The sequence below is a fragment of the Mobula hypostoma genome, chromosome 5 (assembly GCF_963921235.1).
Source record: "Mobula hypostoma chromosome 5, sMobHyp1.1, whole genome shotgun sequence".
NCBI lineage: Eukaryota > Metazoa > Chordata > Chondrichthyes > Myliobatiformes > Myliobatidae > Mobula > Mobula hypostoma.
In genome coordinates, this window is record NC_086101.1 from 151,855,729 (window position 1) to 151,876,960 (window position 21,232).

The following is a 21,232-nucleotide window of genomic DNA, read 5'->3' on the forward strand; positions in this document are numbered from 1 at the left end:
CCATGATGAGTTAATCATGAAGCAAATGCTGCTGCCTCTGCCTTTATCTGTTGCTGTGGTCTGGTCCAGGTGATGGAAGGTCAACCCCTTGCGCTGAAGTGCTGTGTCCGGAATGCTAAGGGTGAGCCATATCTCAGTGAAGCAAAGTACACAGCAGTTCATAATGGCCCTCTGGTGCTGCAATCTTGCTCCGAGGTCTTCAATTTTGTTTTCCATAAATTGTACATTAACCATGATGGTGGTAGGGAGTAGAGGCCCTGAATTTCAATTTCGCCCAACAGCTGCATTTTCTTAAAAGGGAAACTGCACTTGCTACTTGAATGGTCTGCAATCCAGAGATTGATAGTTTTGAAGATCAATTGATTTAAAAAAAATTAAAACAATATTTCTTACTGAACTATCTATGGCTGTGACTATAGATTTCAGCTGTAGTGAGCCTAAATGAGAATATATGATGATTCCCTTTGGAGCTGCACAGAATTGCAGCTCTCTGGTGCCATCTTTAAAACATGGTCACATGGTCTTCTCACAGGCCACAATGGGCGAGTGCCGTGCCGTTTGCCAAATACCCATCAGCCCTTGCTGAACAAACAATTCAAACCAGCAACTAATCGCTGAGTGGCCCGAAGTGCCCAATACAAACTCAACTCAAAGGAGGATGGTGGATTATTACAAGGATCTGGAAGAAATCAACGGGTCAGGCAGCATCCATGGAAGGAAGTAGACAGTCGATGTTTTAAGGATCAGACCCTTCATTTTGACTGTAGGACTGGTCATGATGAAGGGTCCTGACCTGAAACATTGACTGCCCATTTCTATTACACTCTTAAAGAGAGGCTGCTTCTACTATGATCATTCTTCTGTGAGTGACAGAATTTACACGGGCCATGATGGGTGAATTGGAATGAAATAATAATCCTCCCCTTCTCACAGTCTATTATATCCAGGAAGCATAGATATTTTAAAATGCAACTTTGCTAGACAAATATCACCACAGGTCAGAATGACAAAATGTGAACATCTTACTTCGTGATGACTGGAGGTCCACAGAAAATGGAACAGAACGAAGATTAATGGCTTTTCTTCCATTTGTTAAACCATCCCAGTGAATAAGATGTAGTATCCCATCACTCGTAGCGATTACTAAATCATCCTGCATTGACTGCAGACTAGGAAGAAGAAAAATATATTTTAAATTGAAACTTTAATCTACTGCAAATAGAGGAAAAAAAAACATTGTTTATAACTAGGAAAATCCAATTCTAAACATTCTATTCTCAACTTTTATTAAAAATCCTACATTAAATTCCTTGAATTTGACTGCAGTCTGCAGACATTATTTACAATTGTTAGAAACAATGCTAATGACATTCTTCCTGTTGCTGTAACATTACAGGTGTCAGTATTCCAGACAGATGCCAGATACATATGATCTATCTAATCAAGATGGCCAATGGAACACAAAAAAATATTGCCGGACCCACTCAGCAGGTCAGGCAAAGTATGTGGAAAGACAAACAGTTAACATTTCAGGTTAATCTGAAAAGTAAACCCTGTTTCTCCATTTGCAAATACCTCCCTGACCTCCTGAGTGCTTCTAGCTTTTTCTGCTTTTGGTCTGAAAACTCAAATATGTTGGTGAATTTCTATTAAGCCATTAAGAAAATCTCCTGTGAGGAAGATAATTAAAGATTGCCTTTGCTTTTGACAGCAACAGGGGCAAAATTATGATGACCAAATAAGCATGTAAAAAGATTGATTTAACAAATATTAATGAAGCTGAACCAAGTGTTATTCCCTTGAGAAAGTATGGAAAATATTACAGGCATAAATTACATCAAAAGGATAACCCAATATTTGTTTCAGGGGCAGCAAATTAACTTCTAATTTTGCTCATGTATGCATGTTAGCATCACTGAAGTTACTTGAAAAATCTCTTGAAGCTCCAAAACGTAACCATTAATTAACCAACCAAATATTACATTCTGTTGTATTAAAGACCCCATTAGAAGTCATACTTATAAGATAAAATCTAGATACATTTGTGGCTCAATGGCTGTTATCACAGATACACATTGAAATTCCTCACTTGTATAGAAAGTAAAAGGAATGTAACCCTTGATATTTTATGGAATAGAAAAGTACAGCATAGAAGCATCTAGTCAGTGATCATTTAAAATTAATTCAGTTTAGTGAATTGCATGAAGTGGCATCAGAGCTAGCTACAAAGTGAAAATCTCAATGCATCACAAACAGCAAATATTTTAAAAATATACAATGCAGTTTGCAACATATTCAAAGATTACCTTGTGATTTGTGCTTGGAAATCTAGCACCTTCTTCATCTCTACAGTTATGGAAGGAGCACATTGTTCTTCCTTGTAACCAGTTGATACCTTAACTCTTGGGTTTCCTCTATAACAAATGAAAAAAAGTTTGTTAAAGCAAATATGATTCCAAATTGCAAAGCTAGGATTCATACGATTATTGAATGAAACAATATCTATATTTAAGTGGTCAGACTAAGGAACTGAGGCATCTGATTGCAAACAAAATGCTCTACTAATATAATCTATTTTCATCACCAATCAGAAACTTGATTTTCTGATTGTTCTTTAAATCTGAAATAAGTCTATTTTTTGGAAAAGGCAACCAGAAAAAAACCTTTTTTTACATATTTACTTTGAAACTAATGGCATTGTGGCCACTGGATGCAGTGTGTTCCAGTAAGCAAACTTCTGTCACCTGTCCTGTTTCATTCCCTAATAGTAGATCCAGTACAGATGTCCCCCGCTTTCCGAACGTTTGCTTTACGAAACCTCACTGTTACGAAAAAAGGCAGCGTGTAATAAAAATCAGCACGCGTCCCGAGCAGCTGCTCTCCCCCGGATTCAGAACTGCATTGTAGCCGGCATTGCTTAAACACGTGTCTGTGAGCAGCCATTAGCAAGATGAGTTCTAAAGTATCGGAAAAGCCTAAAAGAGCTCGTAAGGGTGTTAGTCTTAGCGTAAAACTAGACATAATTAAACATTTCGAACGTGGTGAACGAAATAAGGACAAAGTGAGTTTGGCTTGTGGAAGTTGACGAAGATGATGTTGAAGAGGTTTTGGCATCCCATGACCAAGAACTGATAGATGAAGAGCTGATGCAATTGGAAGAGGAAAGGATAACAATCGAAACCTCAGTGTCCCACCACCCCAAACCCCGGGCCGCGGACAGATACCGATTCGCAGAGAATGCAGCGGTAGCTGGGAGGCACCCAGCACGTCTTGAAGAAAAAAGCCAAAATAAACAAGCTAATTAATTAGGTGCCGCCCGGCACGTAAATGTCGGCCCAGATCAGAAGCGATTGCCAATTTCACTTGCTCTATGTAATCGGCAATTGCCTCTGATCTGGGCCAACATTTACGTGCCGGGCCGCACCTAATTAATTAGCTTGTTTATTTCGGCTTTTTTCTTAAAGATGTGCTGTATGCCTCCCGACTACTGTGTACCCCTGCATGCTTCACAGATCGGTATCGGTTCGCTGCCCGGAGGGTGGGGTCCACCCCAACCTCCGACTCAGCCTAACACACCACCATCAGTGTGCTTGGCGCCGTCCCAATTCCGGTAAGTGAAACTACACTGTACATACATTATTTCTACTTTATATAAATTGTGTATTTTTATGTGTTATTTGGTATAATTTGGCAGCTTCATAGCTTAAGGGTTACTGGAGAGCGCTTGCGTGAGATTTTCTGCCGATGGCGCTTGCGCCGTGTTTCTGCCAAGAGCACTTGCGTGAGATTTTCGCTACCAAGAACAGTGCAGGCAATCGTTGTAGAGAAGTATTTCTAATTCATATAGGCTGTGTATTTATCATAGCATTCCTGCTTTTACTATATGTTACTGTTATTTTAGGTTTTATGTGTTATTTGGCATGATTTGGTAGGTTATTTTGGGGTCTGTGAACGCTCACAAATTTTTCCCATATAAATAAATGGTAATTGTTTCTTCGCTTTACGACATTCTGGCTTACGAACTGTTTCATAGGAACGCTCTACCTTTGGATGGCAGAGGAAACCTGTATTTCATGCTCTCTAGCTTGGACTTCTACGTCTTGATGAAGGAAATTTTCCTGAACTTATCTGACAAACGCTATCCCATCTAGTCCTTTTACAGGTTGAGATTCCTAGGCAATATGTGGAAAGTTAAAATCCCCTACTGTAACAACCTTATGTTTCTCGCAATAGACTGCGATCTCTTTGCAAATTTGTTCCTCTAAATCCTGCAGACTATTGGGTGGTCTGTAATATAGCCCTATTAATATGGTCATACCTTTCTTATTTCCCAGTTCCGCTCATAACGCCTCACTAGACAGGTTCTCCAGTCGGTCCTGATGGAGCACTGGCGTGACATTTTCCCTGACTAGTAACGGCACTCTTTTCATAATTCCTTTTGGTAGAGTCTAAAGACTCACCATCCTCTGAGTGAAGAAATTTCTTCAAAACTCAGTCCTAAATGGCCAACCCTTAGTTTGAGATCTAAGAAGTGTATCAGACATCTACCCAGATGCTGAAAAGCATGTCATCTATCTTCACAATTTCTTCTCACAGCTGCATAACTTTGTGATCCATATGCAAAAATATCCAGGCCCCTTTGCTCCACATCTCAGCATTTAAAACATTCTACTTCCACTTTCTCTACAAAAGGTGATGACCTCGTATTTTCTCAATGTCATTAATGACATATCTGAGCATGGTCAAGACAAGAAAGAAAACAGTTAGACTAATAGAGACAGAGTTGTACAGCTTAGTAATTGGCCTTTTGGCTCAAATCATCCATTCTAACCTTGATGCCTACAGTACCTAAACTAATACACCTGCTCACATCATTCTCACATAGTTATGCCTCACAGTTTTATAAACGCAACCTCCTATGTCCCAGTGAGAAATAACCCTGCCTATTCAATCTCTCCTCATTACTGCAGCCTTCAAATACTGGCAACATCCTGGTGAATTTCTTCTACACCATTTCTTATGCTACCACATCCTTCCTGCAGTGTGGTGACCAGATCATTACATAATCACAGCATGACAACTGTTTTGTATAGTTTCAATATGATATCCCAAATCTTAATACTCAATTCAAAAATCATTACCCGATCATTTGACATTGTTGCAGCTAAGGAAACTGTTTGGCCCATTGTGCTGTGCCTGCTGTTAAACAGAATTATGGAATAGTAGCTAATGTAGGGTAATGGTTAAAAACAAATAATCAAGGGAATTTTACTTCTTGAAAATGGCCATAATAATTGATTGGGATTCCCATACTGTTAAAGGTCTAGACGGGTTGGAGTTTGTAAAATGTGTTCAGGAAAGTTTTCTAAATCAATATATAGAGGTACCAACTAGAAAGGATGCAATATTAGATCTCCTATTAGGAAACTAGTTAGGACAGGTGACAGAAGTGTGTGTAGGGGAACACTTTGGTTCCAGTGATCCTAACACCATTAGTTTCAACTTGATCATGGATAAAGATAGATTTGGTCCTCGGGTTGAGGTTCTAAACTGGAAAAAGGCCAAATTTGAAGAAATGAGAAAGGATCTAAAAAGCGTGGATTGGGACAGGTTGTTCCCTGGCAAGGATGTGATTGGTAAGTGGGAGGCCTTCAAAGGAGAAATTTTGAGTGCAGAGTTTGTATGTTCCTGTCAAAGGCAAAGTGAATAAGAATAAAGAATCGGTTCTCAAGGGATATTGGAACTCTGATAAAGAAGAAGAGAGAGATGTATGATATGTATAGGAAACAGGGAGCAAATAAGGTGCTTGAGGAGTATAAAAAGTGCAAAAAAAAACACTTAAGAAAGAAATCAGGAAGGCTAAAAGACATGAAGTTGCTTTGGCAGTCAAGGTGAAGGATAATCCAAAGAGCTTCTACAGGTATATTAAGAGCAAAAGGATAGTAAGGGATAAAATTGGTCCTCTTAAAGATCAGAGTGGTTGTCTATGTATGGAATCAAAAGAAATGGGAGAGATCTTAAATGGGATTTTTGCATCTGTATTTACAAAGGAAACTGGCATGGAGTCAATGGAAATGAGGCAAACAAATAGTGATGTCATAGAACCTATACAGATTGAGGAGCAGGAGGTGCTTGCTATCTTGAGGCAAATCAGAGTAGATAAATCCCCATGACTTGTCAGGGTATTTCCTCGGACCTTGAAGGAGACTAGTGTTGAAATTGCAGGGGCCCTGGCAGGTATATTTAAAATGTTGGTATCTACAGGTGAGGTGCCGGAGGATTGAAGGATAGGTCATGTTGTTCCATTATTTAAAAAAGGCTCTAAAAGTAATCCGGGAAATTATAGGCCAGTAAGTTTGACGTTGGTACTAGGTAAATTATTGGAAGGAGTACTGAGAGATAGGATCTACAAGTATTTGGATAGACAGGGACTTATTAGAGAGAGTCAACATGGCTTTGTACATGGTGGGTCATGTTTAACCAATCTATTAGAGTTTTTCGAGGAGGTTACCAGGAAAATGGATGAAGGGAAGTCAGTGGATGTTGTCTACATTGACTTCAGTAAGGCCTTTGACAAGGTCCCGCATGGGAGGTTAGTTAGTTAGGACCATACAGGGTAAATGGTAAGGCACTGAGGAGTGCAGTAGAACAGAGGGATCTGGGAATACAGATACAAAATTCCCTAAAAGTGGCGTCACAGGTAGATAGGGTCGTAAAGAGAGCTTTTGGTACATTGGCCTTTATAAATCAAAGTATTGAGTATAAGAGTTGGGATGTTATGGTGAGGTTGTATAAGGCATTGGTGAGGCCAAATTTGGAGTATTGCGTGCAGTTTTGGTCACCAATTTATAGGAACGATACTAATAAGGTTGAAAGAGTGCGGAGAAGGTTTACAAGGATATTGCCGGAACTTAAGAAACAGAGTTACAGAGAAGGGTTGAATAGGTTAGGACTTCATTCCCTGGAGCGTAGAAAAATGAGAGGAGATTTGATAGAGGCATATAAAATTATGATGGGTATAGATACAGTGAATGCAAGCAGGCTTTTTCCACTGAGGCTAGGGGAGAAAAAAACCAGAGGACATGGGTTAAGGGTGAAGGGGGAAAAGTTTAAAGGGAACATGGGAGGGGCTTCTTCACACAGAGGGTGGTGGGAGTGTGGAATGAGCTGCCAGATGAAGTGGTAAATGCGGCCTCACTTTTAACATTTAAGAAAAACTTGGACAGGTACATGAATGAGAGGTGTATGGAGGGATATGGTCCAGGTGCAAGTCAGTGGGACTAGGCAGAAAAATGGTTCGGCACAGCCAAGAAGGGCCAAAAGGCCTGTTTCTGTGCTGTAATGTTATATGGTTCAATGGTAATACCCAATATGAGTAAGCTGGATTTTATTGTGGGCAGAAAGGAGATAAATAAGATTTTAAAAATCTTTCCATTCCTTAGTAATTATATCCTTCATGGTGATAAAAACTAAAACCAAGAAATGATTTGCAATCCTTTTCTTAAAAGTTAGAAAATTATCTGAAACTCAACACTATGTTGTAATCTTGTATATAACATACAAGAACTAGTAAATGCACTCCCATCTATTGAGATGTTCCCATAACCAATGATCTCACTTTATCTTGTCATTCCATGCTCTCGTTATTTTTTGCAATTTACTTATATTCACACTTGCACAGTTCGTTGTCTTCTACACACTTGCTCTTTCATTGATCCTGTTAGTTACTATTCTATAGATTTGCTGAATATACCCACAGGAAAAAGAATCTCAAGGTTGTATTTGGTAACATATTTTGTGTTCTGATAATAAATTTTACTTTGAACTTTTGAACCTTAAGTCATATCATTCACAAGTCATAAAATAGGCATACAGGATATGACTATTAAACAGCATTAAAAGGAGCTAGGTCCATAGTACAGTCAACAAGTGAAAGACGTTTGAACTTTGTTGCCACATCAGCATCACGTTTGATGAGGTGCTCTAGTGAAGCAAATTGAAGAAAATGAAATCTAGTCTCTGTTCTTTTGCAAAATCTTCAATTGACACACTTTTCTCATACTTTACAACAGTTTAAGACTTGGTGCACCTATTATGTTAGTAAATCATATACTATAACTTAGTGACAGCATTAAATAGTTAAATTGAAAAGGCATGCCATATTCTATGGAAAACTCTATCTCAAAAATGGTGTCTCTAAATAAAGTACAAATCTCCAATACTAAGACCATGCCAGATTTCAAGTCTGTATGAGATAACCAGCCAACATAATTTAGCTCATTTGCAGCAGACGCTGTTTTCCCAGGCTCACTATAACAGTCAAGCCACCAGGCATTCTTAGTATAGTGTTTCCTAATTCTGGTTATTTTCCTGTGCAGAACATAATTAAGTGTGTCCAAAAAAATTAAGAGTTGAACCATAACCATGCAGATCTGGTAGTATTACAAAACTTAATTTGCATAGACCATGGAAAAGACAATAAATTGAAGGGAAACTATCATTACAAACAAACTGGCAAATCAAAATTGTTTTAGTCAAATAAAACCCTTAGTATCGTTGAACCCTTTGTCTCTTCATTAACTGTATACTGTAAATTGCTATTAAATTTATAAATGATTTTCACTTGCCAGATTTTATGATATTTTTGACAGTTTGCTATCATCATTATGTTGAGCATCTGCACTGCAGTAACTCCACAAAGGTTTAGTTTTGGTCATTACATGTAACTTAATGATATTAAAGTTGCTGTATGAACATAAAATCCATTTTTATTAACTTGGAACACAATTAGACAAACAAGTAAATAGCATTAAATAGTAAAAATCCTGACAGAGAATGCTATTGAACTTCATGATTCCATGCATTATCTACAGTAAAACCCTGTAATTATTGAATATCTAGAAAAATTTTCACTGTAAATTTGAAATTATTTATAAATATATAGAACTATTAGAAATGGGCCAATTGACAAAAATCAATGGAATTACAATTTTTTTCATTGTATCAAATATCAAAAATATTTCTCAGCTCAAGTAACGGAGCTATTTGCTTGAGTTATCTTTGAACTCTGGAAAAAAATACGATGTTGGGGAAGTGATTCAGGACAAGCCTCCTTTACCAGATGAAATCATTGTTAATTGCATATTCTCCCCTCACTTGCTTTCACTGTTATAAGGCAAGGAAATTGATTTCAACTTGTGAAAACGTACGTTGCTAAACAATTCACAATTCAATAATTATTTAACAGGTTATAATATGTTTATTAAATCAACATGTTGGAACACACTGTAGCTGGCACATGCAACAGCACGCTTAACTTTTTAAAACTGATACAAAAGTTATACTTTCAGATATGGCAGGCAGATGTAAGACCAATAGCCAATCTTGTATTTGTTCCCTTTCATTCTCGTCTCTTCAATCTCATCACCTTTCTGATTATATACAGTATACAAAATTGCTAGGACAATAACAATACTTCACCTCCCATAAGACAAGTTGGCATTTAAAGCTGTTCCACTTATGTCTTTAAAACAATTTAAATTTTTCTAAATACTTTTGCAAAATGATAACACTCAAGATTCAATTACTTGATGTCATCATGTGAAGATCTGAAATTCATTTCACCCTCAAAACACCTTTGTTATAAAAGTGAAATACATGAAGGCATTAACAAAAGGAATCTAAACCAATGATTTTCTAACTAGATTTATTTTGAGTTTCATGGGGGTAGTTTTTTTTTAATTTCGAGGCTATTGCTGACTGTCTTTATGAAAAGGGTGCTGAATCACCTTCTTGAACCACATAGTCTTTTGTTCACACTGATGTTGCACAGATGAAATATACTACATTTTCAAATCAGGACAGTGTGTGACGGAGAAACATGCAGATGATGGTGTTCCTACGCACTTACTGCCTTTGCCCTCTTAGAGCTTGTAAGTTGCCAGAAGTAGATTGGGTGGATTTTGCAGATAGTACGCACTGCAAGCACAGTGTGCCTCAGGTGAAGGGAATTAACACAGGATTTAAGGTTGTGTCAGGTAGTTCTTTGATCTGTGATCTTTCAGGCAAGTGGAGAACATTCCGTAAGGTACCTAAATTAGGTCTTTCGAGTGTTAGGAGGCAAGGAACTTATGCGACTGCTCCTGCCTAGTCTCTGATAAACAATAATACCAAGTTGCTAATTGTGGGGGAGCTCATAGTGGTGGTGTCACTTCATGGCCATGCTGGATTAGGCTTCCTTGTTGGAGATCATCTTTGACACCTTCACTGAGGTGCATGTTTCTTCTTATTTGTCAATCTACAATTACATGTTGTCTGAATCTTGCTCCGTGAAAATGTGGGTGGCTTACTTTTCTGAGAAGCCACAAATGAACATTGTGTTATATCAAACATCCCATTTGACAGGAAAAGTCACTGATGAATCAACTGAAAGTAATTGAACTTAGGGCACTGCCCGAAGCAACTCCTCTAATGATATTCTGGATTGGGATGACTGACTTCCATAATCATGAACACCTTTTCTTCAAGGGACAACTCCAATCACAGGAGTATTTTGCTCTTGATGCTCAGTGTTTTTAGTTTTACAGGTTGTAAAAAGCTAGCTGGTCAAATGCAGCCTAGATGTCAAGGGCAGTCACTTTCACCTCACTTCTAGAATTTAGCTCTTTTGTCCATATTTGGAATTTTCCATCTAGAACCAGGCATCATGACCCGAGTTTGATGGGATTGGACAATATCAGCTTTGGCATCAAAAGTCCATGTTCAGATCAGCTTAAGCTGGTTCTTTTTAAGTAGGTTTAAAAAAATAATTCAGTATAATGGTAGATATAGCTTGGCATGCTAAAGTCTGCAGGTGATGAATTCTTTACAGAGAAATTGAAGGTGATATATCACTGCACCTTGGTGGAGAGTTCTGGGCTTGCAGTGGGCACCATCACAGCAAATTTCTAAATCTGAACAGCTGTGGTTAGTCTGCCCTGAGCCCCTGCCAAACTCGGGAAGGCTTGAACCAAGTCTCCGTCCTGTGGCAAGATAATGAATGAAAAAAAAAGCTCAATTTTATCATGACCTTGCTTTCTGGCAGATCAATTTCTTATTCATGCTGCTATTAACATTTTATTCAATAAAGTTTGCTAATCATCCTTTTCTTTATTAAATGCTTTCTGCAAATGCATGTGGGGAATATTTACTGCAATTCCTTGATCTCATTAAAATATTCAATAATGCTGATTAAACATGAAATAGTAATTCGCAAGAGACCAGTGTTTAATCCTGACCTCTGTTGCTATCTGTGTGGAGTTGCACATTTTCCCTGCCATTACATGGGTTTCCTGCAGGTTCTTCAGTTTCTTCCAGCAACCCAAAGACATGCTGGTTGATAGAGTCATTCAGCCACATTTCCTTATTTCATTTTCCCTCTGATTTTGCTTGTCAGACTTGCCCATCTTTTATACAAATTTCAATTTCTTGACTTTGTAATGATTCTGATCATTATGGCAGTTACTTTTGTTACCTTATGTTAATACCCTTACTGAAGTCAGATTCAGTTTTTAATCCTTATTTATCCTTGTCGTGGCTTTTGTTTTGCAACAAACAAAAGACACTAAAGCTCATCTTCAAAGAGGGTATTGCATAGACCATGTACCTTATGTTGGTATTATGCTTGCTGCATGTTTCAAAATTTGCTGATAAAATATCTAGTTAAATTTTAATATGGATACACTTAAAATATTGTACAAAATAGAAAAAAACTCGTCTTACAGACTTATCACCAAAAACATGCATTTATATGAAACTACTATCAGAGTTGTTAATTGATTTTAACACTGATATTGAGCTGTACAACTGTCTTGCTGGGGACAGATTTAATACACGGCACATTATCACAGCAGCATTCTGATGTACTCTGGAATTTAGAGAAAAGCTGAAATGACTTAAATAGGCAATTGAAATACTAGGGTTGAGTTTACTGAGACTATTAGTGAAAAATACCAAGTGTTGGGTCATTTCTCTTCTCCCTGTATTTTAGCAACCATAAGCATTTTAAAAACTTTCCAGTGCTGTGAAATGATTGGCTAAACTGTCAGGGTCTGCAAAGCTTGGCCTCAGTGTAGGTAGTGTATGCATAAAAGACAGGCAATGAAGAGTACAACCCATGTTAATACTTGACACCATCCACAATCCTCTTTGATTTTTGTTTCACCTTTCTGTCTGTAGGATATTTGAAACCTTGGCGTAACCAAGATAATGAGAGGCATTGATCGTGTGGATAGTCAGAGGCTTTTTCCCAGGGCTGAGATGGTTGCCACAAGAGGACACAGGTTTAAGGTGCTGGGGAGTAGGTACAGAGGAAATGTTAGGAGTAAGTTTTTTTTAAACTCAGAGTGAGTGCGTAGAATGGGCTGCCAGCAACGGTGGTGGAGGCGGATACAATAGGGGTTTTTAAAGAGACTTTTGGATAGGTACATGGAGCTTAGAAAAATAGAGGGCTATGGGTAAGCCTAGTAATTTCTAAGGTAGGGACCTGTGCGGCACAACTTTGAGGGCCGAAGGGCCTGTATTGTGCTGTAAGTTTTCTTTGTTTCTATGTTTTTCTATGTTTAACCAGTGAACTTGATTATTAGTTACATCTGAGTTTACAGTAATGATGTTATAAGAATTATTCTTTTTCACTTTGAACCTACATCTAAGTAGCCCCAGCTCTTTTGAAGCTACCCAGTTTACTTCAACAAATACTTTAAGCATTAAGGCCTTTATAAATTCTGTGGAAAATGAGGATTTTATAATATCTGACCTTTATCAGAATATTGGGCTTGGGCCCTGAATGTTAAGTGCACCCCTCTCCCAGTCACATACACATGACGCTGTTCTGAACAGCCAATTCTGAATGGAAAAAGATGATAGAGGCGGCGGACATAACTCAGGGAGAACAGGAGTGATGTCCTGTCACATCAAGGAAAATAAGGTGGGTGTGATGGCATACTAATAATTTCATACATGGGGAGAAATCGAGAATTTGATTCCAAGCCTGAGTTTAATCGAAAAGTAATCTGGATGGAGCTTACGCAAAACAGAATTAAACCTTCAGTCATGTAATCAATGTCAAGACAAATCGGCAACTGAACAACAAAGCTATTTCAAAATTAAAAAGTTAAAACTCACTTGGGATACACCGGTTCATATAAGTATTTCTCTTGTCCTGAATATACAATGTCAAAGAGCAAGATGTATCCATTTTTAGTCTGAAAGAAACAGAAGTCAAAATTATAATACAGAATTAATAAAAAATACTGAATTAAGGTTGTCATTTAAAAAATAATAGAAGCATTTTTTGCCATACATGCTGAAATAACAAGAGAAAAAAGTCCAATAAATTAAGGCCCTCTTACACATTTGTTAATTACTATTGGTTTTATTTTCTACATATACATACTAAATATCAAATCTTGGTGATACCAAATTAAATTTCTTAGAACTGCTTATAATGGTACATGGGGTACTATTCACAGGGCTAATTCTTTTATTGGTTAAGCTTCCAGTTTATGACTTTGAAACATGCCATACAAGTTTAGATTACAATCAAATTTGTTTTTTCAAACATTGCTAATTTTGAAAATTATCTATACAAAAGGTATGTTTGTAATTTTTATGGAGAATTTATGAAAAACTCAAAATGTATAAATACTCTTGCAAATGCAGGCTTGGCTGTGGCAACCATTGCTAGAGTGGACTCAAGGTCACATTGAAGCAGTGGGACTTTGGTCCAAGAGCAAAAAACAAACTGATGTTTGGCTGATTTAAGTGTGAGCCAGATTAAAAGATTAAGGCGTCGAGGCCCAGGGCAAAGTATGAACCAGTGTTCAGTTTACTACTCTGAGATTTTTATTCACATAAACGCTGAACTGATTTCACAGCTGTGGCCTACAGCTAACATTCACCTCAGCGCTGAACTGGCTCCGTGGGTTTTGGGGACTCTGCAATTCATGTTCTGTGTGTTATTTGTTTAACTTTTTTTAAAATTGTTTGTACGATTTATTCTTTTTATGTCCATTGAATATTTGATGGTCTTTGTTGTGTGGGATTTTTTCATGGATTCTGTTGTTTCTTTGTTTTGTGGCTACCTACAAGATGAATCTCAAGGTTGTATATGGTACACAACACTTTGATAACAAATGTACTTTGAACTTTTGAACTTTGAAACAGTACTTAGCAAATAGTTTTACCAAGGATTACTAATATCAAGCCACAGATGACCAAAGCTTTGTAAAAAATCTAGGTTAATCTTAAACATAGATGGGAGCAGGGCTGTGTTAAATAAAGAGCAGTGAAGAGTTTTAAGGATTACATTGAACAGCTTGGAGCCTACAAGCTGCCAATGGCAGGTTAATTATAATCAAGAAGCCAGAATGCAATAAGTTAAAGTATTCCAGATGGTGACAAGATGAAGAAATTATGGACAGAGGGAAGATCAAAGCCATGAATGATTTGAAATCAAGGCTGATCCCTGTATATCAAGAGAATACTTAACCTGGAACCAATCTAGGTCCTCAGCACGGGGTAAAATGGGTGAAAAGGACGTAATATAAACTTGGACACGGGCAATCAAATCTTAGTCTAACAGAAAAAGGCGGCTGGGGATTTATACACTGGAATATTCTCTTGCTTGGAAAACTACTATTTTCTAAAGGCTGGCTCGTGGGGGGCAGTCAATATTATAGTAGAGGAAATAGCAGATATAATGATGGCATAGGTGTAGCACATGCTTAGCACCCTCCCCGAAATCAGGGGCATGTGAAATCATGGGAGCAGGTGGTGGATGGTCGCATGAGCAGCTGGTGCATATTACAAGTCCTGGTTATACAACCACTGATTTCAGGTAATCTCTGAAGTGTATTGATAATGGCTGGGGTCACCTGTCTTGTAAAGACACTGCCCAGAAGGCAATATCAAACTTCTTCTGTAGAAACGTTTTGCCAAGTACAACCATGGTCATGGAAAGACCATGGTTGCTCACGTTATACGACATGGCACATAAGGGACCAGATATACAAATATTTGTGAAGACATGGGCTGATTAAGGATAGTCAGCATGGCTTTGGTGCATGGTAGGCCATGTCCAACCAGTCTTAGAGTTTTTCAAGGAAGTAGAAAAGTAGATGAAAAATACCAGGAAAGTAGATGAAGGCAAGCCAGTGGATGTTGTTAACATGAATTTTAAGGCATTTAACAAGGTCCCACACGGGAGGTTTGTCAAGAAGGTTCAGTCGCTCGGTATTCAGAATAAGGTAGTTAATTGCATTAGATATTGGCTTTGTGGGAGAAGTCAGAGAGTGGTAGTAGAGGGTTGCCTCCCTGAATGGAGTCCTGTGATTAGTGGTATGCCGCAGGGATCGGTGCTGGGTCATTTGTTGGTTGCCATCTATATCAATGATAATGTGGTTAACTGGATCAGAAAGTTAGTGGACAGTGAGGAAAGCCATCGTGGCTTGCAGAGGGATCTGCATTAGCTGGAAAAATGGGCTGAAAGTGGCAATGAAATTTAATGCAGACAAATGTGAGGTGTTGCACTTTGGCAGGACCAACCAGGGTAAGTCTTACACTGTGAACAGTAGGGCACTGAGGAGCGTGATAGAACTAACGGATCTGGGAGTACAGGTCCAAAATTCACAGGTAGATAAGGTTATAAAGAAAGCTTTTGGCATATTGGCCTTCATAAATCGATGTAATGAGTACAGGAGAAGGGATGTTATGTTGAAGTTGTATAAGACGTTGGTGAGGGTTAATTTGGTGTACAGGTGTCCCCCGCTTTTCGAACGTTCGCTTTACGAAACCTCACTGTTACAAAAAAAAAGCAGTGTGCGGGGGAAATCAGCGCGCGATAAAAGGCAGCGTGCGCCCTGAGCAGCCGTTTTCCCCCAGATTTGGCACTGCATTCTCGCTGGCATTGCTTAAACACGTGCCTGTGAGCAGCTGTTTGCAAGATGAGTTCTAAGGTACAGGTGTCTCCCGCTTTTCGAATGTTCGCTTTATGAAATCTCACTGTTACGAAAGACCTACATTAGTACCCTACTTTCGCTTTCAGAAGGTGTTTTCACTGTTACGAAAAAAAATTCAGCGTGCGATAAAAGGCAGAGCGCACCCCGAGCAGCCGCTCTCCCCCGGATTGGGAACTGCTTTGCTTTAACACGTGCCTGTGAGCAGCCGTTTGCAAGATGAGTTCTATGGTATCGGAAAAGCCTGAAAGAGCTCGTAAGGGTGTTACACTCAGCGTAAAACTAGACATAATTAAGTGTTTTGATTGTGGTGAACGAAGTAAGGACAACGTGAGTTTGGCTTGTGGAAGCTGACAAACATGATGTTGAAGAGGTTTTGGCATCCCATGACCAAGAACTGACAGATGAAGAGCTGATGCAATTGCAAGAAAAAAGGATAACAATTGAAACCGAATGAGTAATGATAAAGTACGACTTTAATTTTGAAAGGGTATGTTGGTTTGGGGGATATTTGCAGGATGGTTTGAGTCCTTATTAAAGAATTGTGTGATAGAAGAATGCGCGAGGCTCAGCAGTCAAGCAAGCCTTCCACATCAGCCACAGCAGACGACGAACCTCGATCTTCGACATCGAGGCAGGCAGTCATAGGAGAAGATGAACTGCCTGCTCTAATGGAAACAGATGACGAGATGACACCCCAGTGTTTCACCACCCCGCGATTCGCGGAGAATGCAGCGGTAGCACACAGCACATCTTTAAGAAAAAAGCTGAAATAAATATGCTAATTAGTTAGGTGCCGCCCAACACGTAATTAATTAGCATGTTTATTTCGGCTTTTTTCTTAAAGATGTGCTGGATGCCTCCCGGCTACCGCTGTACCCCTGCATGCTTTGCGGTTCGGTATCTGTTGGCGGCCCAGAGGGTGGGGGCCACTGCACCACCCAACCTGCGACGACTCAGTCTAACACACCATCTCTGTGTGCTCGGTGCTGAACCAATTCTGGTAAGTGATATTACACTGTACATACATTATTTCTACTTTATATAGGCTGTGTATTTTTACATGTTATTTGGTATGATTTGGCAGCTTCACAGCTTAAAGGTTACTGGAGAGCACTTGCGCCGTGTTTTTGCCAACAGCAGTTGCGTGAGATTTACTGCCGACAGCGCTTGCGCGAGATTTTCACTGCGGAGAACAGTGCAGTAATGATTGTGGAAAAGTATTTCTACTTTATATAGGCTGTGTATTTATCATATCATTCCTGCTTTTACTATATGTTACTGTTATTTTAGGTTTTATGTGTTATTTGGCATAATTTGGTAGGTTATTTTTGGGTCTGCGAACGCTCACAAATTTTTCCCATATAAATAAATGGTAATTGCTTCTTCACTTTACGACATTTCGACTTACGAACCGTTTCATAGGAGCGCTCTACCTTCGGATGGTGGGGGAAACCTGTATTGGGTGCAGTTTAGGTCAGCTACCTATAGGAAAGATGTTAACAAGGTTGAAAGAGTACAGAGAAAATTTACAAAGATGTTGCCAGGTCTGGAAGACCTGAGTCATAACGAAAGAATGAATAGTTAGGACTGCATTCCTTGGAATGTAGAAGATTGAGAGGAGATTTGATAGAGGCACACAAAATTATGAAGAGTGTAGATAGGGTAACTGCAAGCAGGCTTTTTCCAATGAGGTTGAGTGGGACTACAACCAGAGGTCATGGGTTAAGGGTGAAATGTGATAAGTTTAGGAGGAACATGAGGGGAAACTTCTTCACTGAGAGGGTCGTGAGAGTGTGGAATGAGCTGCCAGCACAAGTGGTGCATGCGAGCTTGATTGCAACGTTTAAGAGATGATTGGATAGGTACATGGATAGTAGGAGTATGGAGGTCTGTGGTCTAGATGCAGTCAATGTGAGTAGACAGTTTAAATGGTTTTGGCATGTACAAACGTTGTACTTCTCTTTGACTCTGTAATAAACAAATAAATAATGACAGATGTGGCCTAAAAGATATTCTCAGGGACAAATATGACATCAGGACTACAATCCAGTCTTTAAAAATATGTCTATGCAGCCCAATCAATAACCCCCATAGTTCTTGACAGCAAATATGTTAAGTGTACTCATTGTACTGTAGGAGCATCAACAGTAGCTAATTTGCATACATGCACACCAATATGATAATGAAAAAAATGTACTAAAAATGTTTTAATATACAAGTCTCCATGGGCTAATCCAGGGTTGGAACAGCAGATCAGTGTGCAGAAGTGCCAAAGCTCTGGGGAGGAATTGTGAAGTTAGGGGGAAAATGAGAGGAAGTATAATGATTGAATGGGTTGAGAATAACACAAAAGAAAAGAAACAATCTGGAAGTTACAGGCTGAAGTTGAGAGCAGCAGCCAAATTAGCAGATAAACAGTTACAGTTACTTGGAAAAAAGATTGTGGCAAAAGTGAAGGTTACCATGAAATTCCAAAGTAAAACATACTTTTCTCACAAGACTGATCAAATGTTCCACGTTGTGCAATCTGGCCATGAAAATATTTAAAACAAAACTCCATGCATGGAAACAGACAAACATGCATCCTATATTCAAAAACAGATGATATTAACATCAAGCAAATTGTGTGACCATCAGATCTTGATCCAATTTTTGGTTTGAGCTTCCTCTCTGCAACTCATTCATTAAAAGCAACACACATCAAAGTTGCTGGTGAACGCAGCAGGCCAGGCAGCATCTCTAGGAGGAAGTACAGTCGACGTTTCAGACCGAGACCCTTCATCAGGACTAACTGAAGGAAGAGCTAGTAAGAGATTTGAAAGTGGGAGGGGGAGGGGGAGATCCAAAATGATCGGAGAAGACTGGAGGGGGAGGGATGGAGCCAAGAGCTAGACAGGTGATTGGCAAAAGGGATATGAGAGGATCATGGGACAGGAGGCCCAGTGAGAAGGAAAGGGGGGGGGTAAAACCCAGAGGATGGGCAAAGGGGTATAGTCAGAGGGACAGAGGGAGAAAAAGGAGAGTGAGAGAAAGAATGTGTGTATATAAATAACGGATGGGGTACGAGAGGGAGGTGGGGCATTAGCGGAAGTTTGAGAAGTCAATGTTCATGCCATCAGGTTGGAGGCTACCCAGACGGAATATAAGGTGTTGTTCCTCCAACCTGAGTGTGGCTTCATCTTTACAGTAGAGGAGGCCATGGATAGACATGTCAGAATGGGAATGGGATGTGGAATTAAAATGTGTGGTCACTGGGAGATTCTGTTTTCTCTGGCGGACAGAGCGTAGGTGTTCAGCAAAATGATCTCCCAGTCTGTGTCGGGTCTCGCCAATACATAGAAGGCCACATTGGGAGCACTGGACGCAGTATATCACCCCAGCCGACTCACAGGTGAAGTGTCGCCTCACCTGGAAGGACTGTCTGGGGCCCTGAATGGTGGTAAGGGAGGAAGTGCAAGGGCATGTGTAGCACTTGTTCTGCTTACAAGGATAAGTGCCAGAAGGGAGATCAGTGGGAAGGGATGGGGGGGACGAATGGACAAGGGAGTAGCGTAGGGAGCGATCCCTGCGGAAAGCGGGGGGAGGGAAAGATGTGCTTAGTGGTGGGATCCCATTGGAGGTGGCAGAAGTTACAGAGAATAGTTTGTTGGACCCAGAGGCTGGTGGGGTGGTAGGTGAGGACCAGGGGAACCCTATTTCATTCACTAAAAGCTTGTTCTCTTCCTCACTTCCATTTGCAATGGCAATTTAAAACTGATATGGAATAGATGATGCCCCTGTGGAGCTCAACACTTGCGGACTCTTCCTTGTTGATCTGCAAAGTTTAATTAATTTGCTCTGTCACTTGAAGACATTGAGGGGCAAATTCAAATAAATTTAAGTTGAACAGACAATATCTCAATTATCTCATTTTGTCGAGTCAGCCTGCTGCTAATCCTACCCTTCCTAGACAGGTATTCCCAGACAGGGATAACAGACGGACAATTTAATGGAAGTGTTATGATATATCCAATTCCTTAAACAATGGCAATGGGACTTCATGAACCAAGTATCTTGAGTGATTGTGGAAAATACACAGTATGCAATCATTTAACAATATAACCATATAACAATTACAGCACGGAAACAGGCCATCTTGGCCCTTCTAGTCCGTGCCAAACTCTTACCCTCACCTAGTCTCACCGACCTGCACTCAGCCCATAACCCTCCATTCCTTTCCTGTTCATATAGCTATCCAATTTAACATTAAACGACAACATCGAACCTGCCTCAACCACTTCTGCTGGAAGCTCGTTCCACACAGCTACCACTCTCTGAGTAAAGAAGTTCCCCCTCATGTTACCCCCATACCTTTGCCCTTTAACTCTCAACTCATGTCCTCTTGTTTGAATCTCCCCAACTCTCAATGGAAAAAACCTATCCATGTCAACTCTATCTATCCCCCTCATAATTTTAAATACCTCTATCAAGTCCCCCCTCAACCTTCTACGTTCCAAAGAATAAAGACCCAACTTGTTCAACCTCTCTCTCTAACTTAGGTGATGAAACCCAGGTAACATTCTAGTAAATATTCTCTGTACTCTCTCTATTTTGTTGACATCTTTCCTATAATTTGGTGATCAAAAGTGTACACAATACTCCAAATTTGACCTCACCAATGCCTTGTACAATTTCAATATTACATCCCAACTCCTACATTCAATGCTCTGATTTATAAAGGCCAGCATACCAAAAACTTTCTTCACCACCCTATCCACATGAGATTTCACCTTCAGGGAACTATGCACCATTATTCCTAGATCCCTCTGGTTCTACTGCATTCTTCAATTTACCATTTACCATGTATGTCCTATTTTGATTAGTCCTAGTCACATTTATCAGTATTAAACTCCATCTGCCATCTTTCAGCCCACTCTTCTAACTGGCATAAATCTCTCTGCAAGCTTTGAAAACCTACTTCATTATCCACAACTCCACCTATCTTAGTATCATCTGCATACTTATTAATCCAATTTACCACCCCGTCATCCAGATCATTAATGTATATGACAAATAACATTGGACCCAGTACAGATCCCTGAGGCACTCCACTAGTCACCGGCCTCCAATCTGACAAACAGTTTTCCACCACTACTCTCTGGCGTCTCCCAGCCGGCCACTGCTGAATCCATTTTACTACTTCAATATTAATATCTAACAATTGAACCTTCCTAACCAACCTTCCGTGTGGGACCTTG

At 39.5% G+C, this 21,232-nt stretch overlaps 1 protein-coding gene across 2 annotated transcripts in view; it reads right to left on the reverse strand.

Annotated features, from left to right (window-relative positions):
- The window catches only part of ric1 (RIC1 homolog, RAB6A GEF complex partner 1), a 154,564-nt gene that overhangs the window by 75,303 nt on the left and 58,029 nt on the right, over positions 1–21,232 (reverse strand). For both annotated transcript variants that reach the window (XM_063049186.1, XM_063049185.1), the window contains exons 3-5: positions 13,162–13,241; positions 2,307–2,414; positions 1,027–1,169 (exon numbers count right to left, since the gene is read on the reverse strand). In XM_063049186.1, coding sequence (XP_062905256.1) covers positions 1,027–1,169; positions 2,307–2,414; positions 13,162–13,241 — 331 coding nt within the window. The remainder of the gene's footprint in view (positions 1–1,026; positions 1,170–2,306; positions 2,415–13,161; positions 13,242–21,232) is intronic.